Source organism: Rousettus aegyptiacus, unplaced genomic scaffold (assembly GCF_014176215.1).
Source record: "Rousettus aegyptiacus isolate mRouAeg1 unplaced genomic scaffold, mRouAeg1.p scaffold_m13_p_3, whole genome shotgun sequence".
Taxonomy (NCBI): Eukaryota; Metazoa; Chordata; class Mammalia; order Chiroptera; family Pteropodidae; genus Rousettus; species Rousettus aegyptiacus.
This window is the reverse complement of record NW_023416306.1, coordinates 31,336,400-31,354,558: the sequence shown is the minus strand read 5'-3', so window position 1 is coordinate 31,354,558 and position 18,159 is coordinate 31,336,400. Positions and strand designations below refer to the sequence as shown.

General features: G+C 35.1%; 1 protein-coding gene and 1 non-coding gene across 10 annotated transcripts in view; both read right to left on the bottom strand.

The window, feature by feature from the left end:
* The window catches only part of UBAP2 (ubiquitin associated protein 2), a 92,188-nt gene that overhangs the window by 16,649 nt on the left and 57,380 nt on the right, over positions 1–18,159 (bottom strand). For all 9 annotated transcript variants that reach the window (XM_036239429.1, XM_036239427.1, XM_036239431.1 and 6 more), the window contains 8 exons: positions 16,767–16,832; positions 13,426–13,478; positions 10,361–10,428; positions 8,255–8,444; positions 5,083–5,296; positions 2,173–2,450; positions 1,408–1,577; positions 136–349 (listed from right to left, as the gene is read on the bottom strand). In XM_036239429.1, the coding sequence (XP_036095322.1) occupies positions 136–349; positions 1,408–1,577; positions 2,173–2,450; positions 5,083–5,296; positions 8,255–8,444; positions 10,361–10,428; positions 13,426–13,478; positions 16,767–16,832 (1,253 nt within the window). The remainder of the gene's footprint in view (positions 1–135; positions 350–1,407; positions 1,578–2,172; positions 2,451–5,082; positions 5,297–8,254; positions 8,445–10,360; positions 10,429–13,425; positions 13,479–16,766; positions 16,833–18,159) is intronic.
* On the bottom strand, positions 8,052–8,134 carry LOC118601172. Its single transcript, XR_004950255.1, has one exon. It is a non-coding gene; the product is annotated as a small nucleolar RNA SNORD121A (small nucleolar RNA).

The following is an 18,159-nucleotide window of genomic DNA, read 5'->3' as shown; positions in this document are numbered from 1 at the left end:
CAAATTCAACAAACTACACGTATTCTACTCAAAAGGTAAGCCAATTTCTAAAAGAAAATTTCATCCCAAAATCTTAATTTCCCACACTACACACTGAGCTCCAAATAGGACAAAAAAATCTGAAAGACCACTTACCATGACAGTTCCCGGAGCTGACTCCGATGGACTCACAGAGCTTTGGTATGCAATCCTGTTATGCACAGAACTCTGGTCATAGGAGGAAGACGTTGTTACTGGACTAGTGGAGCTCAGGGATGAGCTGGTCAGACTGGAGGAGGTAATGACTGAAGTTGTATAGGTGGAGTTCTGTACTGCATTGGTCATTGGTAGAGTGGTATTCAAAGAATCACTACAAAGAATAAAAGGTATTAGACATAAATTTGTGTCACTTTGTATGGCTTCATGAAGTAGAACTATTTCAACATTTTGTCATATTCTAAATTAAATAAACATGTTATAGACAAATATATACTACTGCATTCTTTAAATATATTAACAATGTAACGCAGATGCAAAACGACACCCCACCCCACCTCCTTCCCCACCAAAGCCAGACCCACCTAATTTAATTGACAAGCAGGGGAATAGTTTTAAGGAATCCAGATGTCTAAGACCATCTTTAGAAAGGGAACCTAAGCAAATATTAGGATTAGGCTGTGGAAAGTGGAAATTTTAACTAATAGAATAAAATTTAAAATCTGGACTTCTCTATTTATAAAATATTCCATTAAAGAAAAGTAAGTGTTGGCAAGGTGTGAAGAAACTTAATCCCTCAAAAATTATTCATAGGAATGTAAAATGCTGCACACCCACCATGGAATAAGTTTGATGTTCCCTCAAACAGTTAAATATAAGGGTTACCATATGACCCAGCAATTCCTAGGTATATTTCCAAAGAACCAAAAGTATACAAAATCTGTAACTGAATGTTCACAGCAGCATGATTCACAATAGCCCAAAAGTGGGAACAACCCAAGCGTCCAACAACTCATGAATGGATAAACAAAATGTGGTATTTTGTCTGCACAATAAAATATTCAGAAACAAAATGCATACATGCTAAGACATAGATGAACCTAGAAAACATTGCCAAGTGAAGAAGGCAGACCAAAAAAGGCCAAAAATTGTACAAGTCTATGCAATGTCCAGAACAGGAAAATCCAAAGACAGATTACTGGTTGCCAGAGATAAGGGGAGGGGAAAATTAGGAGTGACTGCTAACAGGCACAGGGTTTCTTTATAGGTTGATAGAAGAAAAATTCTGGAATTAGATACTGGTGATGGCTGCACAAACAAGTTCATTACCACAGGTTTATGTATTATCTTCACCAGGTAGTTTCTTAGGATCTATTTTCTTGCAAGCAAGACTTAATTCAATCAAAACCAGAGAAGTAGGAGGTTGTATACCTTAAAGATTTCGAATACAAGCTGATGGGAATCTGATTACTCTTTTCACTGCTTGCAGCTGATCCAAATTCAGAAAGAGAAGATTCTGATCCAAATTCCAAGGCGCCAAACTGAACATTTAAGCCTGTGACATCTGCTGAACCAGGCATTTCCACTGCAGAAGCTGGGATCTAAAAAAGCAAAGCCGCCATGTCAGGGACAGAGGTCAAAGATTCCATGTCCCAAAGGCCTATTCCAGAGCCAAACAGGGCACTAGGTTCCCAGAACACTCATGGCAGGCCTGAGGAACAAGGAGCAAGAGGCCAAAAGAAGGGGAAAAGGAACAGGATTGCTTTTTTAGAGAGAGAAGGGAAAAGAGCAAAGAAAAATTAAAAGTTAACAGAATGGTCAATGCTACCAACTGCTTCTTAGAGCAATAAGGGGAGAGGGGCGCTGTGGTCATGGTTGAGTGAAGGAGAGTAGGTTTCTGATGAAAGCATTATCTGATCCAAGATCCACTCATTATCTATGGGACACAGCTAAACACTAAAGACCATCGGATTCTTCAAGCGAGATTCTATAATTTGAATTAACATTCTCTCAGCACAAAACCACCCCCTCTACTATTAACCCAGTCACACTCGGAAACGTCCAATTCCTCATAGAGCAGTAAGCTTGAAAAATACCACATCGCAGTTTCTTAGACTTGCAAACCCAACACTTGAGCTACATGTTAAGTAAGATACATCCACCTTTGGGACTGTGACTTCAAGATGAAATACCCACCTTAGAAGCTGGAGGTATCCGCCGCTTGGGGAGTTTCATGTGTTTAGGCTGTTGTTGGTGGGCAGACACAGCGATATTTTCAGACACAGTCAGGCTGGGAAGCTGCAAGAGTTTGTTCACAGTGGAGGTACTGTCTCTAGGTGTTGACTCTCGGAGTTTTACCTGGGAAGGAAAGGACTCCAGCCCAGGAGGAGGAAGAGTGACTGCCTGAGTTTGGTGCTGCTGTCGTTGGCTCAACTGGCTAAGAACTGGGGATGGTTCAGGCTGAGATTTAAAGTCTATGAAATATGTAAAGAGGGGGTAAAAGAAAGTAAGCGACAAGCAATTATGTAGGCAAACAGGCTTAGAACTCCCTCTTCCACCATCACTGGTAGTAAAGAGTTACAGTCTCCATCAATTTCTCCCAACCATCTTCTAACTAAATCCCGTGTTTGTGTGTGTGTGTGTGTGTGTGTGTGTGTGTGTGTGTGTGTGTGTGTGTGTGACATATATGATAAATAAGAAAGGATGCCTAAAAGGATGCCTGAATAGCTAATTTCTTAAGCAGAGAGGAGATTCAGTTTGTGTTAAAAGCATATAGGGTGGTGAATAGGTAAGGATAGTATGGAATTGCTATACATATCTGGCCTTTAGCTAACAGAATATTTTTGTTGCTTTATGGATCTTCTACTAAACTTCTGAAAATTATTTTATTAATTGTTTCACTAATATATGCAATATTACAAAATCCAAAAGGTACAAAAATGTATATGACTACCTATCACCCTTCCACACCCATCCTCAGATTCACACTTCACAAAGGTAGACCTTATACTCAGTTTCTTACAAATCTTCAGATACTACACATGCGCACACACATACACACACTACATATACATATGGTTTGTTTCCTCACAAGTCATTTAGGTTTTAGAGACTGTTCCACATTAATATATGGAGAGCTACTTAATTTTTATGGTTACATAGTAATCCAGTGTACATAGTTATTTTTTTTTAAACTAGTACTATATTAATGGGCTTTTTGGTTTTCTACTCAATCTACTGCTATAAAAAATAAGGCTGCAATGACTATATTTTTATGTAAGGCATTTTGCTCAAGTGCAAGTATACCCGCAGAATCAGTTGCCAGTTCAAAGAATAACTGTATTTTAAAATTTGAAAAACACTTCAAAATTCCTATCCACAGATAGAACACATACTTTTTAACATGGTGCAATACCAAATTTTTATCCTTCTTAATTTGATTGGTGGAAAATGGTATGAAAGATGCAAAATAAAATGATTTAAGTTCAACCAAGCATCATCCATATACTTAAATATTCTTTGCCTATGAACTCAACATGTCCATACTTCTTTGACCATTTTTACTTCATTGCTGATCTCCTTGATTTTTACTTACTCCTTTTATCTAAGGAAGTTAACCCTCTGTCTATGATACGACCTTAAAATGTTTTTTCATAGTTTTTCTTTTGAATTGGTTATGGTGTTTCTTCTATTATCTACTAAGGTCTACTTCACATAGACTATATCAAAATCTTCCTGTTTTTCTCTATTAATGTTCTAGATTCACTATTTATGTTTAAATATTAGGCACTTTGGTGTAAAGTGGCAGTAGGGATACAACTTCATTTTCTAACCAGATATCCAACAGCAATAAACACCTTTCACCACTGATTTACAATGCTATCTCTAGCAATCTTTTTCTGCAAAGGGCCAGACAGTAAATATTTCAAGCTTTGTCATCTGTTAGCAACTATTCAAATTTGCCTTTGTAGACTAAAAGTAGTTACAGATAATATGTAAATGACTGTGGATGTGTTCCAATAAAACTATATATTTACAAAAACAGATAAGCAAATCCAGTTGAAGGTTTACCAACCCATGACTTAATATATTTCCATCTTAGATAAATCTATTTTTGGATTTAATATTAGAGGCACCTAAAAAGACAAATCTTTATAAATAGCATAGGAATACCATGCTCAAATCTATAAACTCATCACTCAGTAAGTGTGCAGAAAAAAAGTTAATATAGGAAGTCTATAGCTGCCATTAGAAATGCTGGTTTGCAAGACTGGTTCTTGGCTTGTGAGAACACAGGATTTTGGTATTTTCTAGGAAATGAGTGCCATCACTTTAGCCATTAAAAGTACTCTGTGCCTTGAGTGTTTGTACAATGTGATTTATACTGAATACTTGCTTTCCTTCTTGGAATATGGAATTTTGGTATGTACTAGGCAAAGGGTACCTATGTAACCAAACCCCCAATAAAAATCTTGGCCATTGAATCTCTAGTCAATTTCCTTAGTAGATATCACTTTGAACCTGAAACTATATCAGGTACTTCCATAACAGTAAGCCATGTCATTCAGCAGAGAAATTCCTTAATACAGTGTGACATGTGTGATCTTGGGAGATGGTGGTTTAATGTCACAAAGTCTATGAGAGTACAGTTTTAAAAACATCCAACTTACATATATTGCTTTTAAATTATAAACCATAGATGGTTAAGGCTAAACTAAATCATGGTGGATATATGCAAATATTAGATAAAGCAACTCCAGAGGGTGTGATATCAAATGTTGTCCACATTCCACCTTGTGCCACCACTTTATTCTAATATAGCTCAGAAAATTTTGTCTAGGCATTTACTCAGTGTTGTTTACTTATATTTGCATGCCTTTACCATTCTTTTGCACATCTCTTCAAGGTATGTACTATTACTGATAACAAAAAATAAATGCAGGCATTTATACAATACAAAACTTACTTAATCCAGAAACTGCACTGTTCTACTAAAAAGAAACATCTCTGGACAAATCCCACATCAGTGTTCGCAAATCAACAATTTCTGCTAATGTTCAGCATGTCCTCACTAGAGGCAAACCACCACAGAAAATGTATACTTACCAAAATGGTTAAGGACTGAGGCCTGGGTGGCTGAGGGCTTAAGGTCCCAAGAAGTAGTAGTTGTGGGGGGACTTGTACTATTTTTCTGTGAACTTGGGGTGGTGGTATATTGGCCCAAGCTCGGAGCTTTCAACTGGTCCAAAATCTGGGAGCTGGTAATGGTTGCCATTTTTGAAGGTGCAAGCTCTCCAAATCCTGAACCAAGGACGGATGACTTTAAAAGAGAAAGAAAGCAGAAATCCTCAGCAATACAGAATTTCTACCCTAGGCTTTAAAATACACCAAGTATTTTCACAAGGATTTTATAAACTATAACCCAGAACATCTGAATTAGTAAGACTCACGTGTGAAAATACTACATGAAAACATTACTGTGCAAGAAGATCTCACTAAATAAATCCAGCAATCCTTCCTGATTCTGATATAACAGGTTACAGGGAAGGGGAATATTATCTATGGATTTTAAGAAATTGATTTTTATAGTCAATAGTATTGTAATAGCTATCTATGGTGTCAGACAGGTAATTAGATCTATCAAGGTGGTCACTTTGAAGTTATATAAATGTCTAATTGCCATGCTGTACACCTGAAACTAATATACTGTATGCCGACTATAATTGAAAAATTAAAAAAATTATTTTTAAAAAGACATTGACCTTTTAAAAAGTGATGTCACAAATTTACAAACAAAATATTACCTTTTTTAAGCTAAGGAGGAATAACATTAATTAAATAACAAAGACAGGCTTATGAAACAAAAAGTTTTTTCTTAATATGTGGAATAGTAATCATCTTTAATGATTAGATTTGGTCACAGAAAAGATCAACCACAAAAAAAAAAGATCAATCAGGTTACAAGATTAAATGCAGGTCATCGCACTTATTTAAAAAGTTAGTGTTATAAATCAGATGCTAAATTACACAGGAGGTATGTGTGTATTGAACAGGTACCCTGGACACTGCTGTATTTATTTCAAGTTGTTTAGATAACTAAAACCACCAAATATGTTCCATAAGAATACAAAAGACAACGCTGTACCTCCCCCATCTATCCTGTCAGGTCAGATATCAAGATCTCAGGAGAATGAAAACCTATGATTAGTGAACACAGTGGCAGATCAACTGCATTTTTATATTATCAAGATTATTCAGCTTCTAAAAAAAAAAACAAGTTCTATGTCAAAAACAACTTTCAAAACCACCTAAAAGGTCAAAAACAGAAATGATCTGCATTCCTTCAAGAGGCCAGATCTAGGAAGTTGAAGTAATTATTTCTGTTACCAATAACCAAGGACACAAAGTATCCCAGTTGTTTTAAGGAAATCCAAATTCTCTACTATAAGCAAAACTTTAAGTTGCGGGCAGTTATTGCTCATCAATCACAGAATCTGCTACTCTTAGAACAGCTGCACTAACATTACTTATCACTATTCCAGATTCTTGGCTCATGCTGCCCACTACAACTCTCTTTTGAGTTACAAATTCACCAAAACCCAGCTCGAGCCCACCTGTTCAATGAAGGCTTCTTGGATGATGCTCCTACTCTTCACTTTCTTCGTTCCTATCCATCCTGCATCATCTTGTCAAATGAACTTTTTGTGTGCTTTACAACACAATAAAATCACTGACTAGCGCCTAGCTTCAGGCAAGACTGAGCAAAGAATTTCTTAATCATACCTACACTTTCAATTAACTCTAAAAATGTGTGTATTGGTACACGTGTGCATCTATTCACATATACACCAACACATGTGCTCAATTCCCAATCCCAAAAACTCTGACCTATTTAGCCTTGTGTAGACTCTGGCATTATATAATCATCATCATTCTCCTCCTCCTTCTCCTCATCACTGCTGTTATTTATTGGCATTTCCCATTGAATATAAAAATATAGTAGGGTTGAGAACCACTGCTCTAATATACTAAACAAGCAATTCTTACTCCAGTTTCTCAAAGTGTTGTTCATGAGGAAAAGAAGAACACCTTAAGGTCACTTTTAAAAAACAAACTCATGTCCTACCTATGCTCTCAGTGGCCTGGCTAAGATTCCAGCAAGTCAGCAAAGACATGATATCACTATCCCAGCAGCAATTGGAAAGACAGAGTGGCTCAAACAGCAAGGGCACCACACACCTTGGGCTGTCTACTCCAAGCACTAACACTCTCATGCACAACCATCAATGACACTAAAAATGTCAAGTTCCCAAGCCAGTTACATGACATGACTGTGCAGAGCAGAAGATAGCAATGGAAAGCTTGCATATTCAATTCTCCATTTTTTTAAGGTACAGCAAATGATTTTGAGTCAGGTAGGGAAAAAGATTATATCACATTCATAAGAAACTGTTTCTTACTATAATTTCAGGTAAAACACAGTAAAAATTAACTGAAATAATTATCACAACTGAAAACTATTGATGTATGCTTACAGTCCTTCCAGCCTCCTTTCTGCCAACTCACAACTGCCCGTAGTTGGACAGGGGCTTCACTTCCCCATTCTGCAACTACATTCATACTCTAAAGCTTCTACTCCCATCAGCCTACCTTCATGTGCTTCACTAACAACTCCTAAGTTCTTTCTGATGGGAGCTTAATTGTCATGGGAAGTCAGAGTCATTTATGCAGCAGATGACACCGTTTCAATGAAAACGAATCCAAATTATAAGGGTCTCTACTATATAGTGTGGCATTTTAAGAAAAAGTACACAAAGTTTATGGAATAAAAAAATAAAAATACAAAAAATATAAGCACCTAGGCAGACTTGGAAAGAACTGTTTTTGCATAATTTAAGCAACCCAATACTGCCAACATTTGCCTTTAAGTAAATTGGACAATAAATGAAAATTTTAACATTTTAAATATAGAGACAGACTTTGAAATAAAATCCAAGAAACAATTATTAATAAGAAGGATGCTTGAGTGATTATGATTGAAAAGATTTCAACTAATCATAAATATTTTTATCTTTGTCCAGAAAACTCAGAGTAGTTGAATTCCACATGGAATCATCAGATATGTGCTTGGAAATGAACACATCATTGTTTTCTGGATTGAGATCTAGTATAGAAATTTTTATATTTAGAAAGTAATTATAAGGCTTGTGTCATTCTAGAATACATTTGCTCACAGGCACATTCCTTAAAATCCCATACTAAAATAAAAGTAAGTTACCAGACTCTGAGGAGAAAAGGAGTTGACAGCAGTGGAGCTGCCAGTCCCTGGTGCCATTTGATTGTTGTGCTGAGAATTTGTGAAGACAAGGGCTTGGCCAAAGCCCTGCTGTTGGGAAGTTTCAAAGGAGTTGACTTCTGAGGCTTGATTGGGAGTAACAGGCTTCTGGAGCAAGGCTACCAGATCAATGCTAAGCAGACAAAAAGCAAATGAGGAACGAGTCATAAACGAATCTTATCAACATATGAATTTGAGAAATAAATCAAAATAAAGTAAATTCATTCTAAAAATTAATTAAGTGAGGAAAGCCTTTGGAAACAGGAGTTTAGGGGAGCCAAAAGGAGGGTATCGATTGCAAGAAAAAAAAAAAAAGGTAAGCCATAGAGACTGAAGCAGGGCCTTGCAGAAGAGAAAAATAAAAAGATGCACTGAGATAGCTCTACAGAAATGACATGATGACAACTAATTTAAAAAATTTATAATAATAAACAATTTTCTGACATTTAGCTTATTTCCTTTAGAATATTTTGCCCCTCTTATTGGAACCAGTGTCTCAAACTTCCCTTAAGGAGAGCAAACCCATATTTTGGGGGAATGAGGACCACAGCCATAGTAGACCATTCAAGCAGTATCACATTTACCATAAGTGTTCTTGTAAGCTCTGCATTCCATCCAATAATATATTTAGGCTTATATAAATCTTATACAATTTTCATTAAATATTCAGAAAAAAATGCAAAATATATTAACATACTGTTAACTAGAACACTTGTAATGCTCCCAGAAAGACAGATATTCTAATCTGTGAGCCATGACCTAAAAACCTGAAAGCATGAGGAAAAAATGATTTTCCAGATGTATATACTATCTGACATGTGAGTTAGCTACTAACTCTTCTCCACAGGACCTACAAAGCCAGTTACCAATCAGTTCTCTTAACTGCAACTTTCACCACACCAGTGAGGCAGATTCTAAGAAGGAAAATAATTCAAGACTCACTCCTAATACAGAGCAAAGTTTCTGGGCCTAAGTTCCTCTCCCTATGCACAACCACTTTCGCTTTCCCATAACTAGACCGAAGTCCAAGACTAGTATTTTAGATCCCAAGGTAATATTCTAGTTTATGATATCCTAACTTTAGGGATACAGATCCAGGGTAATTATATTACATATGACCCATCCCAAAAAAGTTGCATTACTACCAACAGCAAATTCTATTCCAAAAGATTGATAGGAGATATGCATGAAAAATACAATAGAACTGTCTTCTGAAAATTAACTACTAAGAGTCTTCATACTTTTTAAAAACTGAAAATGACCCTATCAAATTCATGGAGTAATAACTATAATAAAGAAGTTATATCCATTTAACAAGAAATTCTGAGCAATTCACAAAACTATATATATTGCAAAACATGACCTTTGATCATTTTTATTTCCTTGTAACTAAATCTTATAACCATCTCATTTAGCATGAAATTAAGCATGTTAGGTTCTAAATTGCTTTCAATTCTCGTGTGTGATATATATCAAGGCTTTCATCCTTCTAGATCACTGCATTTTGAAACCACAAAGGTTTTCAGAGTTATCATGAAAATTGGGATATAAATAAATGCTTTTCAATGATGCAGTTCTGTATACATTCTAACAACATTTCTATTACCCCAAAACCTCCTTCCGGTTTTGTAAACTGTATTACTCGATTAAAACTGATAGAGAAGTTTGTACTAGCCTGAGAAGATCTAAATAAATGGTATTATATGAAAAAACTAAAGAATATTTTGTATTAAGTTAATCTGTCAAAAACGTGTTTACAAAAGTAAAAAAGAACCATTAAATAGATTTAATATCTCAGCCACAAACAAGTCACAAACATAATTCCTATTTTAATTCATCAGCGGATACAACCAATTAGGAAATGATGGAGGCTCTGTCAGTTTACCAGATAGGTTAGGGATAAAATAAAGTCTTAGACAGAATAGGATGAGAACAGAGATTCAAGAAAGAAAAAAGTAAAAAGAGACCTAAGTACCAAACAATTTCTTTGAGGCAATAAATTTCAATTGCGCTTTGAATAACAAACAAAAAGTGGCAAAAAGTGTTTACCTTTGCCCAGGTGTGACAGGATTCTCTGGTGGAACAGAAGAAGCAGTGAAGACCTTTGTTTCAGAAAGCTACATGAAAGGGATGAAAAATATTTTAATCTTATTTTATATAATATAAAATTAAAAACATAAATTACTGACAATTTTTAGTCACCAGTACTCTCATTAGTACTGATGAATTCTTTAGTTCACCCAAAAGGTGGTCTAAAGGAAAGAAAATACACTGGTGATTATGATGAGTAATTTTCATAAGATGAAAGTAAGTTTAGATTGATAAGCCTACAATAAGGATTTTACATCAGGGAAACAACACAGTGAAGTAGTGAGACTAGGGTTCAAGTCCCGGTCTTCTTATTCTATTTGACATTATACAAAATGAGAATGCCAATAAAACCACCACCAACGGTGAAGCCAAAAAAATATTTTAAAAAACCACCACTGTCTTCATAAATGCCAAGAAGAAACAGGGAAGTTTGAAAAGCCAAAAAATTGATGTTTTCTTTCACCACAGACAGATGGCTTTAGTGTTTCATTCATGAGTAATCTCCATTTCCTTTTAATTAAGTTATGGGGTTTCCTTGTTTTCATACAAATAAATCTACTGAGGTATAATACATCCAATAAACTGCAAATATTCAACCCGAATAATTAAATGAGTTTTCTCAGATGCGTACTCCCATGTAGCCATCACCAAATCAAGACAGTGAACATACCTATTACCCTGAAAGTTTGCTCCTGTCCCTGGGTAATCAATCCCTCCCACCACTCACCTTCATCCCCAGGTAACAACCAATGTACTTTCTGTCACTACAAATTAGGTTGTATTTTCTAAAATTTTAAGTGGAATTTTAAAATATACAACCTTTTTTTGGCTTCTTTCACTCACTATAATATTCTGAGATTCACACATATTGTTTCAAAAGCACTTTCAAGGCACACAGGATAAAATTTTTTGAAACCTCAACTGACATCATTGAAAGAAAGGAAGGCTCTTTACATTATCAAAGTAGAGCATGGGATTTTTAAAAGCTGATAAATGTTAATCTGATAAGATAATGTAAGAAAGTAATGAAATGCTATTCAAAGTAATGAAAATGCTATTCAAAGACTGTTTTAGCTCTTATCAATTCTAAATGTCTCAGAACTCTGACACGCCCTATAAATTCAGATTTTCTCAGACATTAATATTCAGCAGAGGCAAAGCAGACAGTAGGTGTTCATTTTCCGTAAAAACAAAAAGTGCTGAATTGATTTTTATTTCAACAAGAAGGGTTTAATGCTGAACCCTGTTACAAAGTAGTATCTTAAGAGTCCCAAGGAATCCATTTTTGCCTTAAAGAATGCTACAGATTAAATAGAGTTAAGACAAAGAGAGAAGCAATAAAGGTGTAATTCCTTTTTTCAACAAAAAGCAGTGATAGAGTAGATCTAAAGCCTTCGAAACATTAATAAGTTGAAGGTAAATAAGAACCACATTAATCACGGACACCCTATCTAACCCAGTGCAATAAAGAAAATTAGACTGCTTCCTTCTTCTTTCTTTAAAAAAGGGAAGGGGACAGGAAACGTGAATAGCTATTGTTCTCAGTTCTAGAAGGAATTTAGATTTTGCATTTTAGATTACACACCTTTCAATTACCATTACCCTTGTATCAGCTCAGAAAACTTGCAAAAATTTTTTTGATAACTCCTAAGACGGCCAAATTCTCTTTGCTAATTCTTTTTAGTAATTATAAATGATGCTGTGATACAATATGGTCTATGCAGCAGAATATTCATTTCTGTATGTACATACATTTGAACTCCTTGTTAGCTGACTTATATCATAAGACCTCATCTGACCCAGAGAAAAACCCCATGAGTCAGGCAAGACAGCTATGATATTCATTACATAGATGAAAATACGAGGCTCAGAAAGGAAAAATGGCTCGTCAGATGTTGACAGTCAACTAGGTTAGAATTTGAATACATTCCTTGTCCCTTCTGACACTCTGTTGATTTTCTACCCTGCCTATGACCCAGACAACAGCAAAGAGATGTAAAGCTTTTCAGAGCCTGGTGAGATCGTACCCCAAGGACTTACAGTTAGTATGTGACAGAAATGAAAATATACCCTAAATTTTCTAAATCCCAATGAAATGAAGATATCTATTCTCCTTCCTCATATCCTACCCAGCTCACTCCCTAACAAGTCAGATGTAATACTCTTAAAAAAGAAAGGAAGCATAGACGCAGCTTCTTTTTTTTATATACTTTTGAATATAAAATGAGATGAGAAAAATATCCAAAAAAATCTCAAAGTCTGGGTCAATTTATGTGTTTGAAGGTCAATACCTCTAACCTCTTTATTCTCTCCCTCCCAGTGTCTGCTGTAACTCTCTATCATGTACATACATCTAGTTCTAGATTTTGAGAGTAAAACAACAAAATGGTAAAAATATGTATGGTATAGCACTAGTTCAGTTACTTTTACTTTCTCAAGTTAAATATTTTTATCCAAGAATATCTTATGGTGAACCTATAACTAAAAAATCAACACTATCCAGAAGCTAGTATAGTAGACTCAAAAATATCAGTGGAATAAATGAATACCAAAAAAAGAGCCAGCCTAGTTGAAAAGAGAAGAAGTTGGGCCTAGAACCAGAATGATTATTTAGGTTAATTTCAACTGTGACCCAAAACGCATAGACTCTCTCCTTTAATAAAAGTGTTACAAAGAATAATTAATAGTTCACAGGCCGGGGCAATAACATCACTTGGTTAACAAAACAAAACAAAAACAAAAACAAAAACAAAAAACAATGATAAGCTAAAAAATTATTTCAGTCCCACTTAACACCTGACAATTTTTAAATGGACACTTTAAACCAAGTTCCTGAAAAATCTCAAAACACCAACTTCTGGAAAGCATTTGATTAGGGGGGGAAAAAAACACATGGTAATTACAGATGTCTAAAAAGGTACCATGAATATCCATAAAGTATCTCAGGCTTTTCTTAAAATACACATCCCCCTACTACCAGAAGCCAAAAGAAAGACGGGTCTCATCAGATCCTAAACACTTACATCTTCAGTCCAGTCTTCTGTTGTCCATTCTTCCACAGAATTCTTCCAGGCCCCTGTTGACAACAATCACAGCATACACAACAGAAGTCAAATATCATATTCCAAATAATTCTCTATTGGGTACTGCACAAAATATATCATGTATCTCATTAGCAATTTAGTTTACAATCCAAGAAACACTTAATCTAGTCTCAATAAAATCTGCCATGTTTTCAAATGCAATTTAGCTAGGTACTATGCACATAAACTCAAAGCAATGTTTCAAATTGATTCTGCTTCAGTGTAGATCATATCCAGGCAATTCTGTCATAAATAAAAGTATGGGAATAACACCAATATATACATTAAACAATGAGATCATTCCTTATATATAAAATATAAAACAAAACAGAATTCAGTAATAGCAGGTCTGCCTTGGACCTTTTAGGTGAATTACTGAATTATTAAATTTAGAGGAGTATCCTTTTTAATAAAATATTAGCTCCACTGCATGGTTTTCTAATAGGTCTCCAGCAAAGCTGAACACGTAAGTCAAGCTCGTAAAATGTCTGGTGCTATAAATCCTGATGAGCAGGTACAGAGGATGTGCTCAAACAGTTCTTAGAGAACCATAATCAATAAAACAGTTAAGCAATGTTGTTCAAAAATGCTGACTTCAGTACTTGAGATTCTATATAAGTATATGCCCACTATTTTAAAGCATACATGCAAACACACACCCAGAGAAAATGATTTTAAATACGCCAAAATATTAACTATACCCACCCCCGGGAAGTGGAACTGTGAATGTTTTCAGTTCCTTCAATGGGAAGAAATGAGTTGAGCATCTGACTACAATGAGGTTGTGTGGGGAAAGGAGAAGGGGAAGAAAAGGAGGGACACACTCCTAAGGAAAAAAAGGCAGGTGACCAGATCTAATTCTCTCGGAATCATGTCAATAACCTAATAACCACCTCATAAATAAACTGATGGTATTATCTAGGAAAGAGTCCTATGGAATGCTTGCAACAGGATGTCCCCAAATTTAGGACGGATTATGGCAAGCAAATGTAGAATCTATGAATTTATGAAGCATGGCTTCCTGTAAAATATCACCTAAGATATGCTATTATGTGGCTACAAAAGGAAGATGATTCAAACCTGAAAACATTCCCTATGTGAAAAACCTATGCACATCACTTAGAGACCTCATCTATTATTGTGGATCAGAGGGCATATGTGTTACAGGAAGGAAGAACATGGGTAGATGCATTCCCTGCTCTTCTGTGGCTTTCAATTACAGGTATCCATTAACCCTTGAACAAAGCGTATAAGTGAACTAACGAAGTTCAAACTCATACCATTCAACGGTCAGCTGCTTTTTTGATCTTCTATTGGGAATCTGCATATGTTCAGGGCCTTCTTAAGTTATACAGGGATTTTCGACCATGCTGGTAGTCTGCGCACCTCTAATCTTTGTGTTGTTCAAGGGTCAATTGTAAAAGTAAGGCTTGAAAGAGAAAGATTTTAATATTTGAACTAGCACTCTGATTCTCTGTATTGGCTCACTCATACCTTTAAATGGTTTCCATAATTTCTCCAGAAATGTCATAAAATATGTCTTTGAAGTAACAGATTTTCTTAAAAGTAGAAAAAATGAAAAAACACAACGCACACTTAGTGTCTGTTGGAAATCAGTACTGGAACCTTGTTCTCTAGACCTCTGCACAGGCCTCTTAGCACACCGTACATGAATCTAAATGAATCTAAGGCAAGCCACCCACGTACCTTTCACTCTTATCTTCTTCCTACAATGTTACTTTCTTTTAAGTACTAATACATAATCTCCAGTATTTGAATGTATTTCCTTCCAGACTTACCTCTAAGTACATGTGTAGTTTTAAATGTTCACGACTGAACTAATTTCAAACTATGGCTAGTACATAGTGTTCCTGGTGCCACCTCCATCCAAACTACTTTATGCTCATGTCAAATATATCATAGAACACAGTACTCTAAAGATTGACAAATTCTACAAAACAGAGGTTTGACATAAGGAGTTTCTAATCAAAAAATAGAGAACAATTTCAAAGCCTTAAAAATCATAATAGGAAACCATTTATGGTAGAATTTTCCTTAGGACCCCTTCATCAATCATCAACTAGTCAATACTAGGTTAAAAACCTACACATTAAGCATGATGCTAGGTACCAAAGTCATATCTCATTAGAAAGACAATTGAAAATTTTGTGAGTGATTAAGGCAATATATTACTGAATGATAAGTAACATGAAGCTGATTAATGTACTGGAAATTTGAAGGATAAAGTTAATGAAAGCTAGAATGGTTAAGAGAAAGCTTATGGGATTAGATGAAGCACAGAAAAAAACTTAAAGGCTGAAAAATAGCAGAAGAGACAGATATATAAGAGATATTCCAGGGAAGAGAAACAATAATGAGATTACAAAAATCTATATGTAAAATATTAAAAGCATCCCAAAGTTTAAAACATACTTTTTTTTTCCAAAAAAAATTTTAAGTTCTAGTAAAATATCTGTAACATAAATTTTACTATCTTAATTATTTTTAAGTATACAATTCAATGGTATTAAGTTAAAACATACTTTCTAATACATGATATGTAAAGAGACTAGCCTACCACTTAGATAAAAATATTATAAAAATAATTAAAAATACAAATTTAGACATGCAGAATAGGGTGAGACCCTGAATACATTTAAAAGCAGGCAGAAGACAACATATGTACATAGTTGTAAGCAGAAGTACAACACAGTAAAGTGGTATGGCAGACAAAAGAATGGAAAGCCACATGTCAGAAGCCAGGACCAAGATGTTACAGTAACCTACCCTAGATACACAGACTATAAAAATTATCAGACCTTAGATATAGAAGAATACAGAGTCAGGTCCTAATCCTATTCTGGAATATTAAAATGTTACAGTAAAAGCTTGGTCCCCATTACAGGCCTATACACCTACACCTCAAACATATATGAAAACTTCAATGACATTCATTTATTTTATTTAAAACAATAATTTAAAGATATATGCTTTATGTTCAATTTAACTTGATGCTAGTCCTCTTATCGAAAGCACATGTAAGGCAGCCATGTAGGATAAAGGAAAATGATGGCAAAAATCTGCAATGCCTTCAAAGCCAACCTGAAAAACACTTTCCATAATCAAAAGCTGATAATTATTTTGTCAAACAGTTGTAAAAATAAAGATTACAAACATTTATGTGATGAATTACCTAGCCCTGATAAAAAATGAAATATATTGTAGTAAAGCATTTTATAAAATTCTTACCTAAGGAAATTTTTTAAATAAAATATTCATACCTTTATGTCCATAAGAATTTTTGTTTGGCAGATCCTGAGCTACATTTTGGGTATTTGATGCCAGTTCTGTGAATCAATGTAAAACAGAAGGTTTTAACATATCAAAACAAATAAGGTTTCATTAGAAGAGAAACTGGTCAGCAAATTTAACAGAGAAAGGAAAGCATCAAAGCTCAGTATATGCTGTATATCCAAGAAGAGGGAAATTCACTGCAATCCGTACTGTGACTCAAGTATAAATTATTAGCCAGATGGCCCTTGAACATTCAATTTGCATCAACTACCCTTGTTCTCATTCCTAGGTGCACCAAGCTCCCTTCTCTGTTGTCAAAGACAGAATTCCAAACTATTTAATGGATAAATTTCTTAGCCAATTTATAAAAAAACGTTCTGACTATCCTTCAGTCTTTCTACTTTGGTTAGTGTCAGTCTGCCTCTAAGGAATGGATATGACTATTATACTGTCAAGAGTCAGGTTTCTGAGCCTGTAAGACTTAAGGCTGGATGGACTCAAAACTCAACAAGATAATACCGTTCTATGAGCCCTCTAGAAAAATAGCCAGCATCCCATCAGCTGACCAGACATCCTTTAATTGTATTCTACAAACACAATTCGCTTATCTAAATGCTTTTTCAGCAAGGAATCTGAAACTCTATATGAGAATGAGGGGAAGGCGGAGTGGAGACAGGAAATAGGACAGGAGAAGGAAGAGGGGAATCAGGAAAAAAGAAAAATAACCATTAACTAATTCAAATTATGCTTTGACAACTGATTTCAAAATCAGTGATTATGAATAAAACCATTATAAACATCATATGCAGGTTTTTGTGTGAATTTTTCATTCCTCTTCAAGAAAAACCTAAAGTTGGGATTGTCAGAGTGCATGCTATATGTATGCCTTCACACTGGGAATTTATATGTTTGAGTTATTCTGACATCTTCAAACACTTGGTACCGGCAGTTTTCTTTTAAAGCTATTTTCATGGATGCATGGTGGTAACCTACTGTGGTTCTAATTTGTATTTCTCCAATGACCAATGAAGATGAGGGTGTTTTTGTGTGCTTATTTGCCATCCATATATGTTCAAATCTTCAGTTTATTTTTTATTCTGAAATAATTATAGATTTACAAGAAGTTACCTTTCACCCAGCATCCTCTGATAATTACAGCTTTAGCTAATCCAAGATGGCTTAGATTTGCTCCTCTATTTTCTCTAGAAGTTGTGCCTTTGAGTTTCACACATTTAGAGCCATTATTCACCTGTGGGATTTTTTGTGTGTGCCGAAAACAATTGTGTTTTTTATACAATGTATGGCACTGAACTGTCCTGGAACCTTTGTCCAAAATCAATTAGCCATGTATCCGTGGGTTTATTTCTAGACCTACAATTA